This window comes from Bufo gargarizans, chromosome 2, assembly GCF_014858855.1.
Source record: "Bufo gargarizans isolate SCDJY-AF-19 chromosome 2, ASM1485885v1, whole genome shotgun sequence".
Classification (NCBI taxonomy): Eukaryota; Metazoa; Chordata; class Amphibia; order Anura; family Bufonidae; genus Bufo; species Bufo gargarizans.
Window position 1 is genome coordinate 629,740,775 of NC_058081.1, and position 19,139 is coordinate 629,759,913.

Below are 19,139 nucleotides of genomic sequence, written 5' to 3' on the forward strand. Positions count from 1 at the left end.
ATTGACAGCTCTTTATGTATGTACAGTCAGAGTTAAGGCTGTCAATCACTGATAGAACCAGCTTCTCGACTTTAAAGCCCAGAGTGAGCAGAAATTTAAATGTATAAATTGCAAGTTATACTGAACCTTTTCCTATAAAACTATATACAGTGGATATAAAAAGTCTACACATCCCTGTTAAAATGTCAGGTTTCTGTGCTGTAAAAAAATGAGACAAAGATAAATAATTTCAGAACTTTTTCCACCTTTAGGCCTATTGCACACGACCGGTTTTTTTCCCCGTTTACTGGCCGTTTTTTGCGTTCCGTATACGGAACCATTCATTTCAATGGTTCCGCAAAAGAAATGGAATGTACTCCGTATGCATTCCGTTTCCGTATTTCCGTTTTTCCGTTCCGTTTGAAGATAGAACATGTCCTATTATTGCCCGCAAATCACGCTCCGTGGCTCCATTCAAGTCAATGGGTCCGCAAAAAAACAGAACACATACGGAAATGCATCCGTATGTCTTCCGTTTCCGATCCGTTTTTTTGCTGAACCATCTATTGAAAATGTTATGCCCAGCCCTATTTTATCTATGTAATTACTGTATACTGTATATGCCATACGGAAAGACGGAACAGAAACGGAAACACAACGGAAACAAAAAACTGAACAGCGGATCAGTGAAAAACGGATCGCAAAACACTGAAAAAGCCATATGGTCGTGTGCAATAGGCCTTAATGTGACCTATAAACTGTACAACTCAATTGAAAAACAAACTAAAAGGGAAGAAAAAACTAAACTAAAATAATGTGGTTGCATAAGTGTGCACACCCTCCTATAACTGGGGATGTAGCTGTGTTCAGAATTAAGCAGGAGTCAGCATAAACCTGTCATCATTTAAAGTGCTTCTGATTAACTAAAAAAAAAGTTCAGCTGCTCTAGTTGGTCTTTCCTGAAATGTTCTTAGTCGCATCCCACAAAAGCCATGGTCCACAGAGAGCTTCCAAAGCATCAGAGGGGTCTCATTGTTAAAAGGTATCAGTCAGGAGAAGGGTACAAAAGAATTTCCAAGGCATTAGATGTACCATGGAACACAGTGAAGACCGTCATCATCAAGTGGAGAAAATATGGCACAACAGTGACATTACCAAGAACTGGACGTCCCTCCAAAATAGATGAAAAGACGAGAAGAAAACTGGTCTGGGAGGCTACCAAGAGGCCTACAGCAACATTAAAGGGGCTGCAGGAATATCTGGGAAGTACTGGCTGTGTGGTGCACGTGACAACAATCTCCCGTATTCTTCATATGTCTGGGCTATGGGGTAGAGTGACAAGACGAAAGCCTTTTCTTACGAAGAAAAACATCCAAGCCAGGCTACATTTTGCAAAAACACATCTGAAGTCTCCCAAAAGCATGTGGGAAACGGTGTTATGGTCTGATGAAGCCAAGATTGACTTTTGGCCATAATTCCAAAAGATATGTTAGGCGCAAAAACAACACTGCACATCACCAAAAGAACACCATACGCACAGTGAAGCATCTTGATGGCAGCATCATGCCAAGGGGCTGTTTTTCTTCTGCTGGAACTGGGGCCTTAGTTAATCTAGAGGGAATTATAAACAGTTCCAAATACCAGTCAATATTGGCACAAAACCTTCAGGCTTCTACTAGAAAGCTGAACATGAAGAGGAACTTCATCTTTCAGCATAACAACGACCCAAAGCATACATCCAAATCAACCAAGGAATGGCTTCACCAGAAGAAGATTAAAGTTTTGGAATGGCCCAACCAGAGCCCATACCTGAATCTGATTTTAAAATCTGTGGGGTGGACTGAAGAGGGCTGTGCACAGGAGATGCACTTGCAATCTGACAGATTTGGAGTGTTATTGCAAAGAAGAGTCAAAATGTGCCATGCTGATAGACTCATACCCAAAAAGACTGAGTGCTGTAATAAAATCAAAAGGTGCTTCAACAAGGTATTAGTTTAACCCCTTAAGGACTCAGCCCTACTTCACCTTAAGGACTTGGCCATTTTTTGCAAATCTGACCAATGTCACTTTAAGTGCTGATAACTTTAAAACGCTTTCACTTATCCAGGCCATTCTGAGATTGTTTTTTTCGTCACATATTGTACTTCATGACACTGGTAAAATGATGTAAAAAAAAAAGTCATTTTTATTTATAAAAACAAAAACAAATTTACCAGACATTTGTAAAAAAAATAGCAAATTTCCAAGTTTCAATTTCTCGACTTCTATAATACATAGTAATACCTCAAAAAATAGTTATTACTTTACATTCCACATATGTCTACTTCATGTTTGGATCATTTTGGGAATGATATTTTATTTTTCTGAGGATGTTACAAGGCTTGGAAGTTTAGAAGCAAATCTTGAAATTTTTCAGAAATTTTCAAAAACCCAATTTTTAGGGACCAGTTCAGGTCTGAAGTCACTTTGCGAGGCTTACATAATAGAAACCACCCAAAAATGACCCCATTCTATAAACTACCCCCCTCAAGGTATTCAAAACTGATTTTACAAACTTTTTTTAACCCTTTAGGTGTTCCACAAGAATTAATGGAAAATAGAGATACAATTTCAAAATTTCACTTTTTGGGCAGATTTTCCATTTTAATATTAATACGGTTTTTGGAAGGCAGATTTTGCTGGACTGTTTTTTTTTGACACCATGTCCCATTTGAAGCCCTCCTGATGCACCCCTAGAGTAGAAACTCCCAAAAAGTGGCCCCATTTTAGAAACTACAGGATAGGGTGGCAGTATTGTTGGTACTAGTTTAGGGTACATATGATTTTTGGTAGCTCTATATTACACTTTTTGTGAGGCAAGGTAACAAGAAATAGCTATTTTGGCACCGTTTTATTTTTTTGTTATTTACAACATTCATCTGACAGGTTAGATCATGTGATATTTTATAGACCAGGTTGTCACGGATGCGGCGATACCTAATATGTATACTTTTTTTATTTATGTAAGTTTTACACAATGATTTATTTTTTGAAGCAAAAAAAATCATGTTTTAGTGTTTCCATAGTCTGAGAGCCATAATTTTTTCAGTTTTTGGGTGATTTACCTTGGGTAGGGTATGATTTTTGCGGGATGAGATGACTGTTTTATTGGAACCATTTTGAGGTGCGTGTGACTTTTTGATCGCTTGCTATTACACTTTTTGTGATTTAAGGTGACATAAAATGGTTTATTTAGCACAGTTTTTATTTTAAATTTTTTACGGTGTTCATCTGAGGGGTTAGGTCATTTGATATTTTTATAGAGCCGGTTGATACGGACGCGGCGATACCTAATATGTATACTTATTTATGTAAGTTTTACACAATAATATCATTTTTGAAACGACAAAAAAATCATGTTTTAGTGTCTCCATTTTCTGAGAGCCATAGTTTTTCAGTTTTTTGGCGATTATCTTAGGTAGGGTCTCATTTTTTGCGGGATGAGATGACTGTTTGAATGGCACTATTTTGGGGTGCATATGACTTTTTGATACTTGAAACTTTAAATTTTTTTGAGGGGGGAAACTTTATTTTTTCAACTTTTTTTTCACTTTATTTTTTGTCCCACTTTGGGACTTGAACTTTTGGGGGTCTGATCCTTTACAATGCATTCCAATACTTCTGTATTGGAATGCATTGTCTGTATGAGTAATACAGTGAGTATTACTCATACAGCTTCCGGGGCCTGTGAGATCCAGGGGGCTGGATCTCACAGGCTTTTCACCGGAAGGCAGCGCGATGCCTTCCTTAGACATCGCTCTGCCTTCCATGCCATCAGGTCCCCCCTACAGCCGCATGGGGACCCGATGGCACCGCTGCCCGCCGGATAAGGTAAAAGCTGCAAACCGCAGGTCTGAATTGAACTGCGGTTTGCGGCGATCGCCAGTACTGAATGATTTCAGCGGGCATCCTGTCACAATTAACCCCCGCCGCGCCGCAATGTAAATTTAAACTTAAGACGTACCGGTATGCCCTGAGTCCTTAAGGGGTTAAGGGTGTGCACACTTATGCAACCATATTTTATTTTTTCTTCCCTCTACCTAAAAGATTTCAGTTTGTTTTTCAATTGAGTTGTACAGTTTACAGGTCACATTAAAGGTGGAAAAAGTTCTGAAATTATTTATCTTTGTCTCATTTTTTTTACATCACAGAAACCTGAAATTTTAACATCTGTTCAGCTTTTCCTGCTCTACAACATGATGCCTGTAGTTTAAATTGCATTAGGGTCTAGGTTTTTTTGTTTGTTTTTTTGCCAAAGCAGCACCATTCTTTTCCATAGACTGTGCTCAGTAAATGGGCTTGTTGTAATACAAGACACAGCCAATGGATAGAAGTTGGGTTTTCTGGAACCTAGCAGATCACAAAAGCCCACCATATTTACTGAGCACTCCTGTCAGAGAAAGCTGTGTGGATCCACCTCTTGCTCCTCTTCTGGAAATGCAGCTTCTGCCGACATCATGTCCTTTACCAGGCTTTTGCCCAGGGCTACTAATAGAACGTATTTCGGCTGTGAATGGGGCCAAAACTATTCCTGCATAGACATACTCCTGAATCATGCACAAGGAGACGGATTGGTTCTGGCCCCATCCACAGTGGAAGTGATGTCCTGGATTTTCAGAAGAAGAGCATCACGTGACCAGGTTCCCAGGAGGCTAATCCATACACCTTTTTAGAACGGTAAGTATCTTACAAACATTTTTCTGCAGGTGTGTTCTGCGTAATTAAGGTGGGTTTGTAGGACTCACAGGCAGGGGCAGACTGGACATAGTTTCTACAGGGAAATTTCCCGCTGGATCGATTTTCAGGGGACCCCAAGCTCTTTTCACTGCCACTGGCTGGGTACGTAATTATCTGATGCTCTCATTGTTAATTAACGTTGGGATCCTTGGGTATTTATATACCTGCCTGGCGGCCTCAAGTGCCCTCCTGAATTTGATTGTATCGCTGTCCTCAGGACAGTGAGAGATTAATACTACTGCAGAACACAAATGGTGCAGAGAGACGGGGCTACTTTATGTTCCCAGGCCACCACTGCCCACCAGTTCCTGAAAAACTTGGATCTGCTTCCCATGCTCTACTGACTTTTCAGATGCTATCAGTTCTATGACATTACAGCCTTTTTTCCCTTTATTATGCACTCCTGACACAGTTGGCTCAACCTAATCCTAAAACGATCCACAGCTGTTGGTATATCCGGTGCAGCATACATCTGGGACATTTCTGGAACTAATAAGATTCACTGATCATGATCATTCAGAAGCTCAATAGCGGAGAATGCAACATACCATTCTGGAGAGCACACCCCTCACAGAACTAAAGCAAGAAGGGAATGCAGCTGCTTGCAATTCAGTGTTTTTGGATACAGTAGCTGATATTTATATGCCACCAATTTAAAGTTTACCAGGTCAATATTTGGCATCTCAAGTGGTTCTTGATTTGTTTGGTTTGAGGTTAGAACATTGACATCACCAAGTTCTTCTCATAGGCTACTTTCACATATGCGTTTTGGTGTCAGGTTTTGAGATCAAGCATAGGATCTCAAAATCTGACCAAAACCGTTCCGTTTTGATTACACATCAGGATGCATCCGTTCCGTTAGAATGCGGTTGTGTGAAATCGAAACAAAACAAACCGGATCTGTCACTAAATACATTGAAAGTCAATGGGTGATGGATCAGTTTTTAGGATCCTAAAAAAACTGATCTGTCATGATTGACTTACATTGCTTTTAGTGACCGATCCGGTTTGTTTGGTTTAGATTTCACACAACCGCATCCTAACGGAACAGATGCATCCTGATGTGTAATCAAGACGGAACGGTTTTGGTTTTAGTGACGGATACAGTTTTTTTCCATTTCGATGATCGGACACAAAACCAAATGCTGATGGAACGAAAGGCATCCTGAACGGATCTCAAAACCGGAGTGCCAAAACAGATATGTGGAAAGTAGCCCTACACTGGCCAAAACCAAGGAATAAACAAAAGCTGATCAACAGTATGCACACAGCCTGATACAAAGTAAAAGATGAACAATCATTACTTATTATGATCATTCATTCCCCATTCACTCTGCATATTGTCAGTAGCACATCCCGTGTTTAGACAACAATCAATCAGCAGGAAAGATGCGATCACCTGACAAGTGAGCATTTTGATAGCTTGTCAGGTGATCCATGATGACCCATATACACATACCATCTATCTGGAACCAGTGTTCGTGGGAACAAGACTTTTCGTGCCCTAAGACTTTTTAAAGACTTATTCTTAGGAGGACCTCATAGATTCCATTTAGATTGGGGAACTAAGCATGGCAAACATTGGAGAGTATTATAATGGGGTCGCTGTGGCATGAAACTATTTAAGGAAACACCTATGGATTGCAATTAGAGGTATAGCATTTCTTATTGATCCCAATGCATTCCTCTTACCATCTAAAGATGATCTATTGTTTGGACCATCTATGTTTGTGTAAAGGGTCTCTTGACAATAGGCTTATTATGTGGTATCCCCTTCCTGTGACCCTTAGCAATCAGCTGCAATCTGTGGGGGCACTTGCCCACAAGTGTTCAGTTTCCCTGCAGCACCACCACAGGAGACATTGAGAATGACACCGATCCCAATGGCTAGTCAAGGTAATGCACAGCTGTGTCAAGTCCTCCACAACTAGAGACACTCTTTGTAGCCACTCTCTTCTCTGAATACTAGGTGCCCACAATGTGGAACTTCTTCCCCTCGATTAACTCAGAATTCTCAAATAATGTATTGAAAATGCATTTTCTAAATCATAAAACCAAAGTTTTCCAGTGGTTGAAGATTTAGATTTGGTTTTTAAGAGAAGCACTGTTTCTGGAATAACAAAATAGACAATTTTTTATCCTTTTGATCTCCCCTCTATCTGTCATATAGTGTACATATGCAGCTAAATTTACATCCTAATCTTCCTGGTTCATGAATGGAATAGTAGAAGGCAATTGGTGTGGAGGTTGTAATGGACAGCAGAAGTGGAAGCCCTTATAGGCACAGTACTGGCTGCCATTAGTGGTTGTCACCTGGCAGCTATTACATGGATAGAATCTTAAAGACAAATTTTAGGGAGAAGTGTCTGTGGAGACTGAATGGAAAAAGTTTACAACCGCTGTGGCTTTCCCATTCTTATGAAATATCTGCCAGGCCATTTACCGAGTCACTCTGCTTAGAAATTATATATTTATTGCTGTTATAAACATGGACCAAATCTGGATTCTGACATTTTGCAAATTACATTTCATCGCTGGTTAAATATTTTATTAAATTCCCTGCATATGTTTCCCTTTACAATATATTTTACAGCAGCATCAGAAATGACATAAAATATATATTTGACAGCTAAATGGCATAGCACATTGTGGAGGGGGGAGGGGGTGTCTGCTGTAACCCATTTAAATAGGCCAATATTCTGGACCCCACAACAAGTTTTCCTATGTATAGTAATTAGGGACTATATATGGTTTAGGGAGATTGTTCCCATAGGGAACAATCAAATTGCATTTTAAAAGGGTTGTCCAGCTTAGAAAACTCATTCATATATACATGGAGTTAAAGGGATTTCTCAGGAGTACAATGTTGATGACCTATAGGATAAGTCATCAATGTCAAATAGATAGAGGTCCAATTACCGGCAACTCAGTTGAGCAACTGTTTGAAGAGGCTGTGTGGTGAGTGCCGCGGCCTCTCCCTAGGCTGGTGATGTCACGTTTATCGGTAAGATGGCCTAGGCACAGCTTAGTGCCATTCAAGTGAATAGGCCTGACCTGCAATACCAAGCACAGGCTCTATCCAATGTACGGCGCTGAGCTTTTTTTGAGGCCGCAGCGCTCATCTCTTCAAACAGGTAATGGATGAGGGTGTTGGGAGTCAGGCACACACTTATCTGATATTAATATCCTTAACAATAGGTCATCAATATTGTACTCCAGGGAAACCCTTTAAAAAAAGTGGATCCTCATCTCTAGTCCAAAGTTGAGAGCAGTTACAAAGAGCATCTCTCTCCCTGGAGGACCTGTCCTGTCCTGCATTATACAGACATACCACTGATTTTAATGGGTAGCGTGTAATTCTTCTTTTATACTCTGGTGGTGCTGCAGGGAAATTGAACACTTACTGCCAGGTTTTTCCTAAAGATTACAGCTAATCTCTGAGGGTCTCTTCAGGTTTATCGTCTGGGGACCCTTTTAATAACTGCAGGTTGTGTAATTTTCATAAATATGTTAGCTGGAATCTCATCAATTGCCATGGGCATCTAATTCATTTTTTCTTGTGTCTTATGTAAAATTCGCATAAATGGAAAACCCTGAAATGTGAATTCAGTAAGATGACAAGACCAGGAAAAGGGGAGGCTGGAAGAGACAGTTCCTTAGGTTGCTAAAATGACTCCCATCTTTATCAGTGCGATCCTGGCTGTGACCAGTGTAGCCATAGCTTAAATCCAATATGCATTAGCCAATAGAAGCTTGGTCACATAACCCATATCAGCCAATAGAAGCTCACAGGCCCTTAGTCTCCACATACACACAGTTTTACTCCAGGTTTCCATAACAACCCAGCCATTTTTCTTCACTGCTGTAGGTCAGCTTTAAAGGGACAGGGCGCTGTGGATGACACTGTTAAGGGAGTGGGGTGGTGTGGAGGTCCACAGTTCAGGGGGCAGGTAGGGTGGCCATTTAGGCCACCCTCAAAAGATGGACTTAAAAACCCTGCCCCCAGGTCCCGCTAAGCCACGTCCCCTCCCACTCCACAACTGACATGGATTAAAAAAAGGTAGAAATCAACTTCTGTCAGCTGCACGGGTGGGAGGGAGGGTGACTTTCTCCCTGCAGCTCACGCTCACACAGCACAGTGCTGCTGTCTGAGAATGAGCTGTTCAAAAGGACATCCCTGTGTCTGTCCAGGCCCTGCACTGGATGGAGGACAGGGAGTCTGAAAGCCGGACTGTCCGCCCTAAAACCAGACCTCTGGCTACCCTAGGGGCAGGCTGCTGTGGAGGTCACAGTTAAGGGGACGGTCCGCTATGGAGGTCAGTGTTAAGGGGCAGATTGCTGTAGAGGCCACTGTTAAGGGGACGGGGTGTTGTGGAAATCCTTGTTAAGGAGATGGGGTACTGTGGAGGTCACTAATAAATGGGCGGGCACTGTGGAGGTCACTGTTAAAGGGGCGGGCGCTGTGGAGGTCACTGTTAAGGGGGCGGGCACTGTGGAGGTCACTGGTAAGGGGGCGGGCGCTGTGGAGGTCTCTGTTAAGGGGAAAGGGAACTGTGGAGGTCACAGCTAAGGGCACGGTCCGCTATGGAGGTCAGTGTTAAGGAGCGGGGTGCTGTAGAGGTCACTTAACCCCTTAAGGACATACCGGTATGCCCTATTTCCCGAGTCCTTAAGGACACAGGACGTACCGGTACGTCCTGACTTAAAATCGGAATTCCGGCGCCGCGGGGGTTAACCGGAACGGGGCGCCGGCTGAAATCATTCAGCCGGCATCCCGTAACAACGCAAGGGGGGGTCATTTGACCCCCCCCCCCGTATCGGCGATCGCAGAAAACCGCAGGTCAATTCAGACCTGCGGTTTTCTGCGTTTCCGGTCCATTCGGGTGTCCTGTGACCCGATGAACCGGAAAAAGACTGCAATCGGTGGCGTGATTACACCCCACCAATCGCAGTCCGAGGATTTGAGGAGGCGGTGCTGGCCCTGGTGCTGAACACTGCTGTCCAGGGTGCTGATTGGTGCAGGGGAGAGAGGCGCGAGATTCAAACTTCCTGCGCTCCTCTCTCCCCTCCTCTTCCTGTCCAGCACCCTGACCGTGCAGCATCGTCCAGCACCAGCTCCTGTGTCCCCCTAATCGGCATCCATCACCCTCCTGCACCCATCGCCACCCAGGTAGGTTATGGTCAGTGAGGGAGAGGCACCATTAGGCAGGGAAAGAAGGGAAAAGTAAGTTAGGAAAAAAAAAAATGTACTTTTATTCCAAACTTCCATCTATCCATCTAACCCTAACCTAGACCCCCCCCCCTGCCACTTGCCCCCCCCCCCCACATCTGCCTTCCAAAAACCATATGGCGTTCCCCTTCTTCTATGTCCTGCCGTTTAGTAAAATAGTAGTTTACGACCACATATGGGGTGTTTCTGCAAACTACAGAATCAGGGCAACCCATTTTGAGTGTTGTTTGACAGTTAACCCTTGTTTTACTCCTGGAAAAAATAGATTATATTGGAAAATTTTCCAAAAAATTGAAATTTCACAATTGTTTCTCCATCTGCCATTAACTCTTGTGGAACACCTAAAGGGTTAACAAAGTTTGTAAACACAGTTTTGAATACCTTGAGGGGTGTACTTTCTTAGATGGAGTCACTTTTTTGAAATTTCTATTCTAGGGGTGCAACAGGGGGCTTCAAATGGGACATGGTATAAACAAAACCAGTCCTCCAAAATCTGCCTTCCAAAACCCATATGGTGTTCCCCTCCTTCTATGTGCTACCGTTCGGCCAAACAGTAGTTTACGACCACATATGGGGTGTTTTTGCAAACTACAGAATCAGGGCAACCCATTTTGAGTGTTGTTTGGCAGTTAACCCTTGTTTTACTCCTGGAAAAAAATTGATTATATTGGAAAATAAAGGGTTAATAAAGTTTGAAAAAACAGTTTTGAATACCTTGAGGGGTGTAGTTTCTAGAATGGGGTCATTTTTGGGAGGTTTCTATTATCTAAGCCTCACAATATGACTTCAAACCTGAACTGGTCTATAAAAAGTGGGATTTTGAAGATTTCTGAAAAATTTCAAAATTTGCTTCTAAACTTCTAAGCCTTGTAACATCCCTAAAAAATAAAATATCATTCCCAAAATGCTACAAACATGAAGTAGACATATGGGGAATGTAAAGTCATCACAATTTTGGGGGGTATTACTATGTATTACAGAAGTAGAGAAACTGAAACTTAGAAATTTGCTAATTTTTCAAAATTTTTGGTAAAAATTGTATTTTTTTATGCAAAAAAATTTACTTTTTGGACCCAATTTTAGCAGTGTCATGAAGTACAATATGTGACGAAAAAACAATCTCAGAATGGCCTGGGTAAGTCAAAGCGTTTTAAAGTTATGAGCACTTAAAGTGACACTGGTCAGATTTGCAAAAAATGGCCTGGTCCTTAAGGTGAAAATGAGCCTGGTCCTTAAGGGGTTAAGGGGGGCGAGGTGCTGTAGAGGTCACTTAAGGGGGATGGGGTGCTGTAGAGGTCACTGTTAAAGCGCGGGTTGTTGTGGAGGTCGTATTTTAAGGGAACAGAGCTCTGTGGAGGTCACTGTTAAGGGGTCGAGTTATTGTGGAAATCACTATTGAGATGGGGTACTGTGGAAGTCACTAATAAAAGGGAGGCCGATGTGGAGGTCACTGTTAAAGGGGCAGGGTACTGTAGATATCACTGTTATAGTTGATACTGTCGATATCTTTTAACAATACACACAAACATTAAATTAAATAGATGAAATATACTCGTGCCAAATTAGTGCTAGTGTTTTATATTTTCATTAATGATCTGATGATCCAAAGTTTTTTGGCATTTGGCACATCAGATCAATTTACTTTCTGGATTATTCAATTTTAAATTTAAAGGGATTATCCCATGAATAATGTAAAAAATGATAATCAGACATCATATAGTACATGACAATCTCTTTCTAACAAAGCTAGAACCAGCCCTGTACCTCACATGGATCCAGAGATCTCCCCATTCATTGCTCTGCATTTATATCAAGCTGGCAGCTCAAGGGGAGTGTCTTTTCTGCTGCAGCTCAGGGGGCGTGTCTCAGCTCTCCCTATCACAGCTCAGGGGGCGTGTCTCAGCTCTCCTTATCACAGCTTAGGGGGCGTGTCTCAGCTCTCCCTATCACAGCTCAGGAGGCAGTTGAAGGATGAAACAGAGCATGTGCGACCTTCTCAGTGAGCAGGTCAAATAAATAAGAAATTAAGTGACACTATACTGATGCTTTTTATGTATCTCATAAAACTCAGTAGCTGTGCTAAATTTTTAATTACATGCAATTACAAAAGTATTCAGATCCAAGTGCTGGTTTTAAAACTGTAGAATATTTTTTGTGGGACAATTCCTTTAAGATGTAAAAAAAAAAAAAAAGATTTATTTTAGGTTTTACTATTCTGGAAGCAGTCCAAGTAATTCAGATTATTTGTGTAGTTGTGTTTCCTGAGGCCTTCCTTGCGTCATACCCAGATCCATATAAATGATGTGGACTTCATTAAATAAACATGGTGTCTCTCCATCTCCTATGGTAATATGGTGGAGCCGCTGTGATTTATAACTCGGGAGAAGGCTCGTCTAGGAGGGGGTTAAGCAGTATTATCACTGGGATGTGATTTGTGAAGGTGGTTTTGAAATAACTATATCTGCACACTACCTGTGATTAGCCGAGGTGTGAAATGGATCCGCAGACTGTCGCACACAATCTGCACATATTATCCTTCTCAGTCAGATCAGCTCAGCTACAGCTCTCACTGAATTACTGACATTTACTGGCTGCCAATTAACTTTTAATTGCCATGTTTTAATTTTAACTTTTAGTGTCCTAGTCGCAATTAAAAGGGATTGGACACTTTCTGGTTACTGTTGACCAATGTGTTTGTAAGCTGACCATATAAAAGTATATAGTATAGCATTATATTATATATGTGTATATATAATATGTTTCATAAGCTATGCCCCCTTGTTTGCCAAGTATATTATGCTACCCTTACGGAGGTCTTGTTCATAAAATGGCTGCTGATGGAGGCTCATATGACCAGGCAAATCGTCTATATGTGATGTCTCCTCCATTGAAATACACTGCCCCCGCTCTCTGCACCTGCACTGTGGGGAGTAGTGTATTTGAATGGAGGAGGCTTAGGATGTGTCTGGTCACATGACCCTCCATCAGCAGCCATCTTGTGGACGGGACCTCCATCAGCGGCCATCTTGTGGACGGGACTTCCATCAGCGGCCATCTTGTGGACGGGACCTCCATCAGCGGCCATCTTGTGGTCGGGACCTCTATTAGCCGCCGTCTCTCAGTAGCCAGAAAGTGGCCAGTCTATTTAATTATGTAATTTTCCTACTTGAAGGATGTATGTGATATTTACAGGGACTGATCCATAATGAAAGCAGCATTGCTGCAGCTGTGTCCCCCTTCAGTTGCCCTTTGTTGCTATACCTCGCACTGCTGTGGTGCGGTCTTTCTAATCCTGGACAACCCTTATGATAGGTGACATTCAGGTGCAAACCATACTTTCAAGGTAAATTCTCCCCTTTTCAATAAGGGATGAATGAATCAATTCTAACAAATAGATTTGTCTCGTCAGCAGGACTGGTGGGGGGGCTGTCCCCTAAGGTGAAAAAGCGTCCATCTGCCGCAGTATTGACAGGGCTGGACGTTCTGCTCTCCCCTGCCTGTGCCGCAGCTCCAATTAACAGAGCAAACACACAGGCTCTGCTTCAGCTGCAACAATGGTGCTCAGAGGCTGAAGTAGAACCTGTGCTCTGGAGCGTGGGGGGAAACCGGAGAACCTGGAGGAAACTCACCCAAACATGAGAACATACAAACTCCATGCAGATGTTGTCCTTGGTCAGATTCGAACCTAGGACCCCAGCGCTGCAAGACACCAGTGCTAACCACTGAGCCCTGTATTTCATGCTGAATTATGTTAAAAATAAATTTAATGGTGGCTCAACCCCTTTATTTTGCCTACTGCAGTTTCTCTTTGAAGGGGTTGTACAGCCAAAAATATTGATGACTTAGGGCACTTTCACACTAGCGTTTTTCTTTTCCGGCACTGGTTTCCGTCAAAAGGGCTCAATGCTGAAAAAGAACTGATCAGTTATATCCCCATGCATTCTGAATGGAGAGTAATCCGTTCAGGATGCATCAGGATGTCTTCCGTTCAGTCATTTTGACTGATCAGGCAAAAGAGAAAACCGTAGCATGCTACGGTTTTATCTCCGGCGAAAAAAAAACACTGAAGACTTGCCTGAATGCCGGCATTTTTTTCCAAAGGAAAATACCAGAATGCCAGATCCGTCCTGCGCAGACCGAAAAAAAGGTGAAAAAATTTAATTCCGGATCCGTTTTGCCGGATCACACTGGAAAGACTGATCCGGCATTTCAATGCATTTTTAAGACTGATCAGGATCCTGATCAGTCTTACTAATGCCATCAGTTGGCATACGTTTTGACGGAACTGCTTGCCGGATCACTCTGCCGCAAGTGTGAAAGTAGCCTTATCCTCAGGATAGGTCATCAATATCAGACCTGTGGTTGTCCGACTCCCGCACTAATCAGATATTGATGACCTATCCTCAATTTTGGCGTTGAGCGAATCCTGCTTTGGATCCTAGATCCAAAGTCGATTCGCTCCAAACTTCGGGTCTCCGTGCAGCATTAAAATTTATGGGCTCTGGCAAGGCAAAGTGAGTTATTCCCAAAGTAACTTCGGTCATCGATTTTTACATTTTAAAACATGGATCTGAAGTCGGCTTTGGTACCGACTGGTACCTCGGTACCAAAGCCAACTTCTGATCCATGTTTTAGAATGGTTTTAAAGTTTAAAATTCAAATTAAAAGTCAAGTCTGTGAGACTTCGGTAATAACGAATTTGCCTCTCCGGAGCCCATACATTTGAATGCTGTACAGAGAAGGATCTCCATACAGCATTCAAACGAAATTTTGACCAAAGCGACTTAGGATCTATGATCCGACGCTCACTTTGCTCAACACTAATCACAATGACTGGCTGCACAAGCCCTTTAATTCCTATTATCATTTTGAGCATTCATTAGGCACCTATGATGCATCATTTTCAGCTGCTTTAGTAACTTTTTCCCATTGTGGGGATGCTCCTACTTTTAGGTGGAATCTTTTTTTATTTTTTTTTCCCGCTCTGAATGTGAGTGAGCCTCTGCCAACTATGGTGGGGAACTGCCAACTGCTCTGAATACATTTGAAGCTTCACAAGGCATTGTATTAGATATGCAACCATGTTTTACTAATACTGTACAGGTGTTATGACTAGGTGTTATGACTAGGGTAGGGCCTAAGGGGGTGGAGCATGTACTCAGATGACTGTTTCATTGGTGCTCTTTGAACCTGTGTCATGCTCCACCCCCTTGTGCCCCCCGTAATTTAGATTTTATTTACCATTATTTTTATGCTTTGGTTTTCCTTTGCTTTTAGGTGTTACAATGAAATTAATGGATGAAGTGGCCGGGATTGTAGCCGCTCGACACTGTAAAACAAATATCGTTACAGCCTCAGTGGACGCCATTAACTTTCATCGCAAGATTCAAAAAGGTTTGTCAACTTTTTCTTACAGTTGTGTTGGTGATGGCTCCAGTAACCAGTGATAACCTCCGTATTGAGGTCTTGGCCCACTCATGTAGATATTCTATAAGTATAGTTCCAGGGGCCCGTGAAGCTCCACAGAAAAAAACTGCAAAAATTGATTTTATGCAATATTTTTTACTAAGTTAAAGGGGTTGTCCAGGTTCAGCTCCCTGTTTTCACCTAGACAGCCCCTCTGATATGAGCATTTCATGCTCTGATACTCTCCTTTGCACTGTGCTGAATCGCGCAGAGCAAAGGCTTTTTTTGGAGAACCGGTGACGTGACGGGCTCTCCATGGGTAAAGCTAGGCAGAGGCTTCCGCCCAGCAGTGAGCCCGGTGATGTTATGGGCACTAATGGGCAAGGGCAGCGCTAAAGCCTGCCCATCAGTGTCAGTGAGGTCACTGCTAGGGGGAAGCCACTGCTAAGCAGTGGAATAATATAAACAAAAAAAACCTGCGCAGAGCAAGGAAGAGCATCAGAGCATGAAATGTTCCAATGCTCATGTCAGAGGGACTGCCTGGGTGAAAATGGGGATATGTCCGGGTTCACCTCTGAATCTCAGCCATACATGGGTAAGATCAGAACACCCATATTATGCATCGGGCAAGATGGCCAGAGTTCCTAAAACAGCTGAGTAACTTTTCATAATTCTGGCCACCACAACCGTCTCATAAAACGGGTATTCTGATCTCAGCCATTAGTGTCTGAGATTGGAAAATCCCTATCAGGATGATGCTAATATTGATTGGCCCTTTTATGATGACATTAGTTACCAGTCAGATCATTGCTCTTTCTACATTGCAGTAGGAAATAGCAGACACAATTAGATTGTTTTTCTGTGGACAACACTTCTTGGCACTAGGTGGTATCCACTATAGAAGCCATCAACATCAGATCAGTGGGGGTCTGACTCCTGCCAATGCGCTGATTGAAGCAACCCCCTTAGTGAGCACTGCACCCCTTCATTGTTTAGCAGACACAGCGCTGTACTTTTCATAGTGGCTTCACCTGGATTTGCAGCTCAGTTCACTTCAATAGAAGAGTCAACGTAAGTGGGCGCTTCGATCAGCTGATTAGCGGGAGTACCAGGAGTCGGATCCCACTGATCTGGTACTGATATCCTAATTATAGGCAATCAATATTCCATTCCTGGAAAATCCCCCCCAAATGATAAGTGTGAATGTCTGCATCTCAATATATACAATTTTTACATGAAACTAATTAATAAATCCATCAACGGACCAGCTTCCTTCTTTTGGAAATTTTTGTATTGCTGGTTGAATGGAAGCCGGTCTTATGTGTAAATGACCAGACTTACTGTTGGTTTTACTAGCTATCCTACCATTGGATCGGTATGGTTATACTGTAAAAGTGGCCATACACAACAGATTAAAGTTGTCCGGCATGGCAGATTTTGCCATTCCATCCGACTGTCGTTTGAAAAACTAGTGCCAAAAATATAATCCACCATGCTGGAAAACAGGCGTCCATGAACCAAAACTGCATGTTGATGGCATGATCCACTGAATTTAGCCAATCACTTGCCATTGTGCTCAAATACCAGGGAGTCAGATTTTATAAAAAAAACTAACTCCCTGTTCAGCCAGTTACTTGTGGGATCGTATGGCTGACTGATCGGCAGCAGTGCGGCCAGTCATTATCTTGAGTGTATGGCCAGCTTTAGAGTCCATGCTGAGTACAGTTCTGTTTTATGGCACTGTAGGCAGTCTGAATGCCGCCATATTGTATCTCTTCCTAGAAACAATGCTGTTTGTTTGTTTTGAATCTCTGAAGTTCGAATTTTATGCGTCCATCTCGCTGAGGTGGTCAAAGTTTAAATCTTCAACTGCCACCAGCCATATGTTCTGTTAGAAGCTGAGGCAGTTACAGGGAGAGAGCTGCAGCAGAAAGGACACACCCCTGAGCTGCCAGGCTGAAGATAATGTAGCAGAGTAATTGGAGCAGTAAATGTGGAGATCTCTGGATCCATGTGAGGTACAGGGCTGGTTCTAGCTTTATTGTAACGGTATTTTCATTTACCTAAGGACAGGTATTTATCAGAGGGGGCTCCCATTACATTTTGTGTTTGTCATGAGGGAGGACCCTTATGTTATAGAGGTCTGAAACGCGTCACTGTTTACACCTTGTTGCATGGAAATGTTAAAACCGCTGGAATAAAAGAGCCACTTATTTGCACCCGAACTGAGCTGGACTTCTCCTTCTTTTTAAGTTATTGTCATATACCGTATGATGTCTGATTTTGATGTTTTACATCAGTCATGGCATAACCATTTTAACCAGCTAAAACAATGTATACTACAGTACAGCTGCTATCAGGGTCAGACAGGCCCACCAGAGTACCAGAGAATCCTCCGGTGGGCCTAATCTCTGACAATAATGGACCCCTAATTAAACAGGGCCCTTAAGGTCCTATACACACAGAATGGGCCCTCAGAATCCTTTCCTCTGGTGGGCCCAAGGGACTCCAGTCTGACGCTGGCCGTTATATTAACACGCAATAATTCCGCTATTCTGGATGCCAGGGATTACACTACATTTCACCGCCAGATTACAGTTCTGTCTTCTTTAACAGAAATGACTGAAAGATAAATGTTCCCGGGTAATGTATGTTGATGGGTCCTCAGGCAAATATTGCTAAATTGCTTCCCACTGAGCAGCAGAACATTTTCTATCATTAATGTAATTGTATTTTTAAAGAAGCCTGTAATTTCTGTAAAACAGGGATTAATTTAGAAATCACAATTAAGAGAGAAAATGATTTTCCTTCTGTAATTAAAAGGTTACAGGAAGAGATGAGGCATATGCTAGGAAGCATCTGAAGTGATTCCAGCTATGTTTCCGTCCAGAATGTCATCTTCTGGCTGCCAGCGCGCACCTAGATTGGATGCGAACCAGCAGAGAGAGCAACTGGGGACTGTCAATCTGTTTTACTGTATGTGTGCAACTGACTGTAACAGATTAAAAGCATAATCCACATACAATAAAGACAGATTTTTAACTGAAGACATCTGAATGTGATGTAGACTTGAAATGCGTTAGTATCGTAGATAATCATGTTACAGGCCACAAGTCACTTTAGTCAGAAGAGTCCCCTGAAAATAAGAACAGGATATGTGGTTCTGGGACCCCAGTGATCAACTGTAATCCAGGGAGAGCTTTAGACAAGTGCTCAAGTACCTTGCAGCGTCACCACAGGGGAAGTTAAGTATTAAATGGTGCTCATTGAAATCAATGTCATGGCTCATGCACACAACCGAACTTTGTTTCCGTGTCCAATCAACATTTTTTTTGCGGATTACACGGACATATTCATTTCTATAGGTCCACAAAAAATGGACCGCACGCAGATGTCATTCATGTGCTCTCCGCATCTGTGTGTCCATTCTGCAAAAAGATAGAACACCTTTATTTATTCTTGGCTGCAAAATTCGAACCGCGGACCCATTCAAATCAGTGGGTCCGCAAAAAAAACAGACACTATACAGACATTATCTGTGTTTTCCGGACTGCCAAACGGATACAAGCATGTGCATAAGTCCTTAGGTGGCATTCACATGACCATATTTTCAGAACGCATCCGATCCGAATTTTTGCAGATCGATGACAACTCATTAATTTTAATAGGGCCACAAAAGATGTGGGCAGCACACTGTGTTCTTTCCGCATCTGTATTTCCCTTCTGCGGCCCCACAAAAAAAAAAAAT

At 42.4% G+C, this 19,139-nt stretch overlaps 1 protein-coding gene across 5 annotated transcripts in view; it reads left to right on the plus strand.

The window, feature by feature from the left end:
- Positions 1–19,139, plus strand: part of ACOT7 (acyl-CoA thioesterase 7) — a 231,725-nt gene that overhangs the window by 162,117 nt on the left and 50,469 nt on the right. For all 5 annotated transcript variants that reach the window (XM_044282138.1, XM_044282142.1, XM_044282140.1 and 2 more), the window contains one exon: positions 15,263–15,379. In XM_044282138.1, coding sequence (XP_044138073.1) covers positions 15,263–15,379 — 117 coding nt within the window. The remainder of the gene's footprint in view (positions 1–15,262; positions 15,380–19,139) is intronic.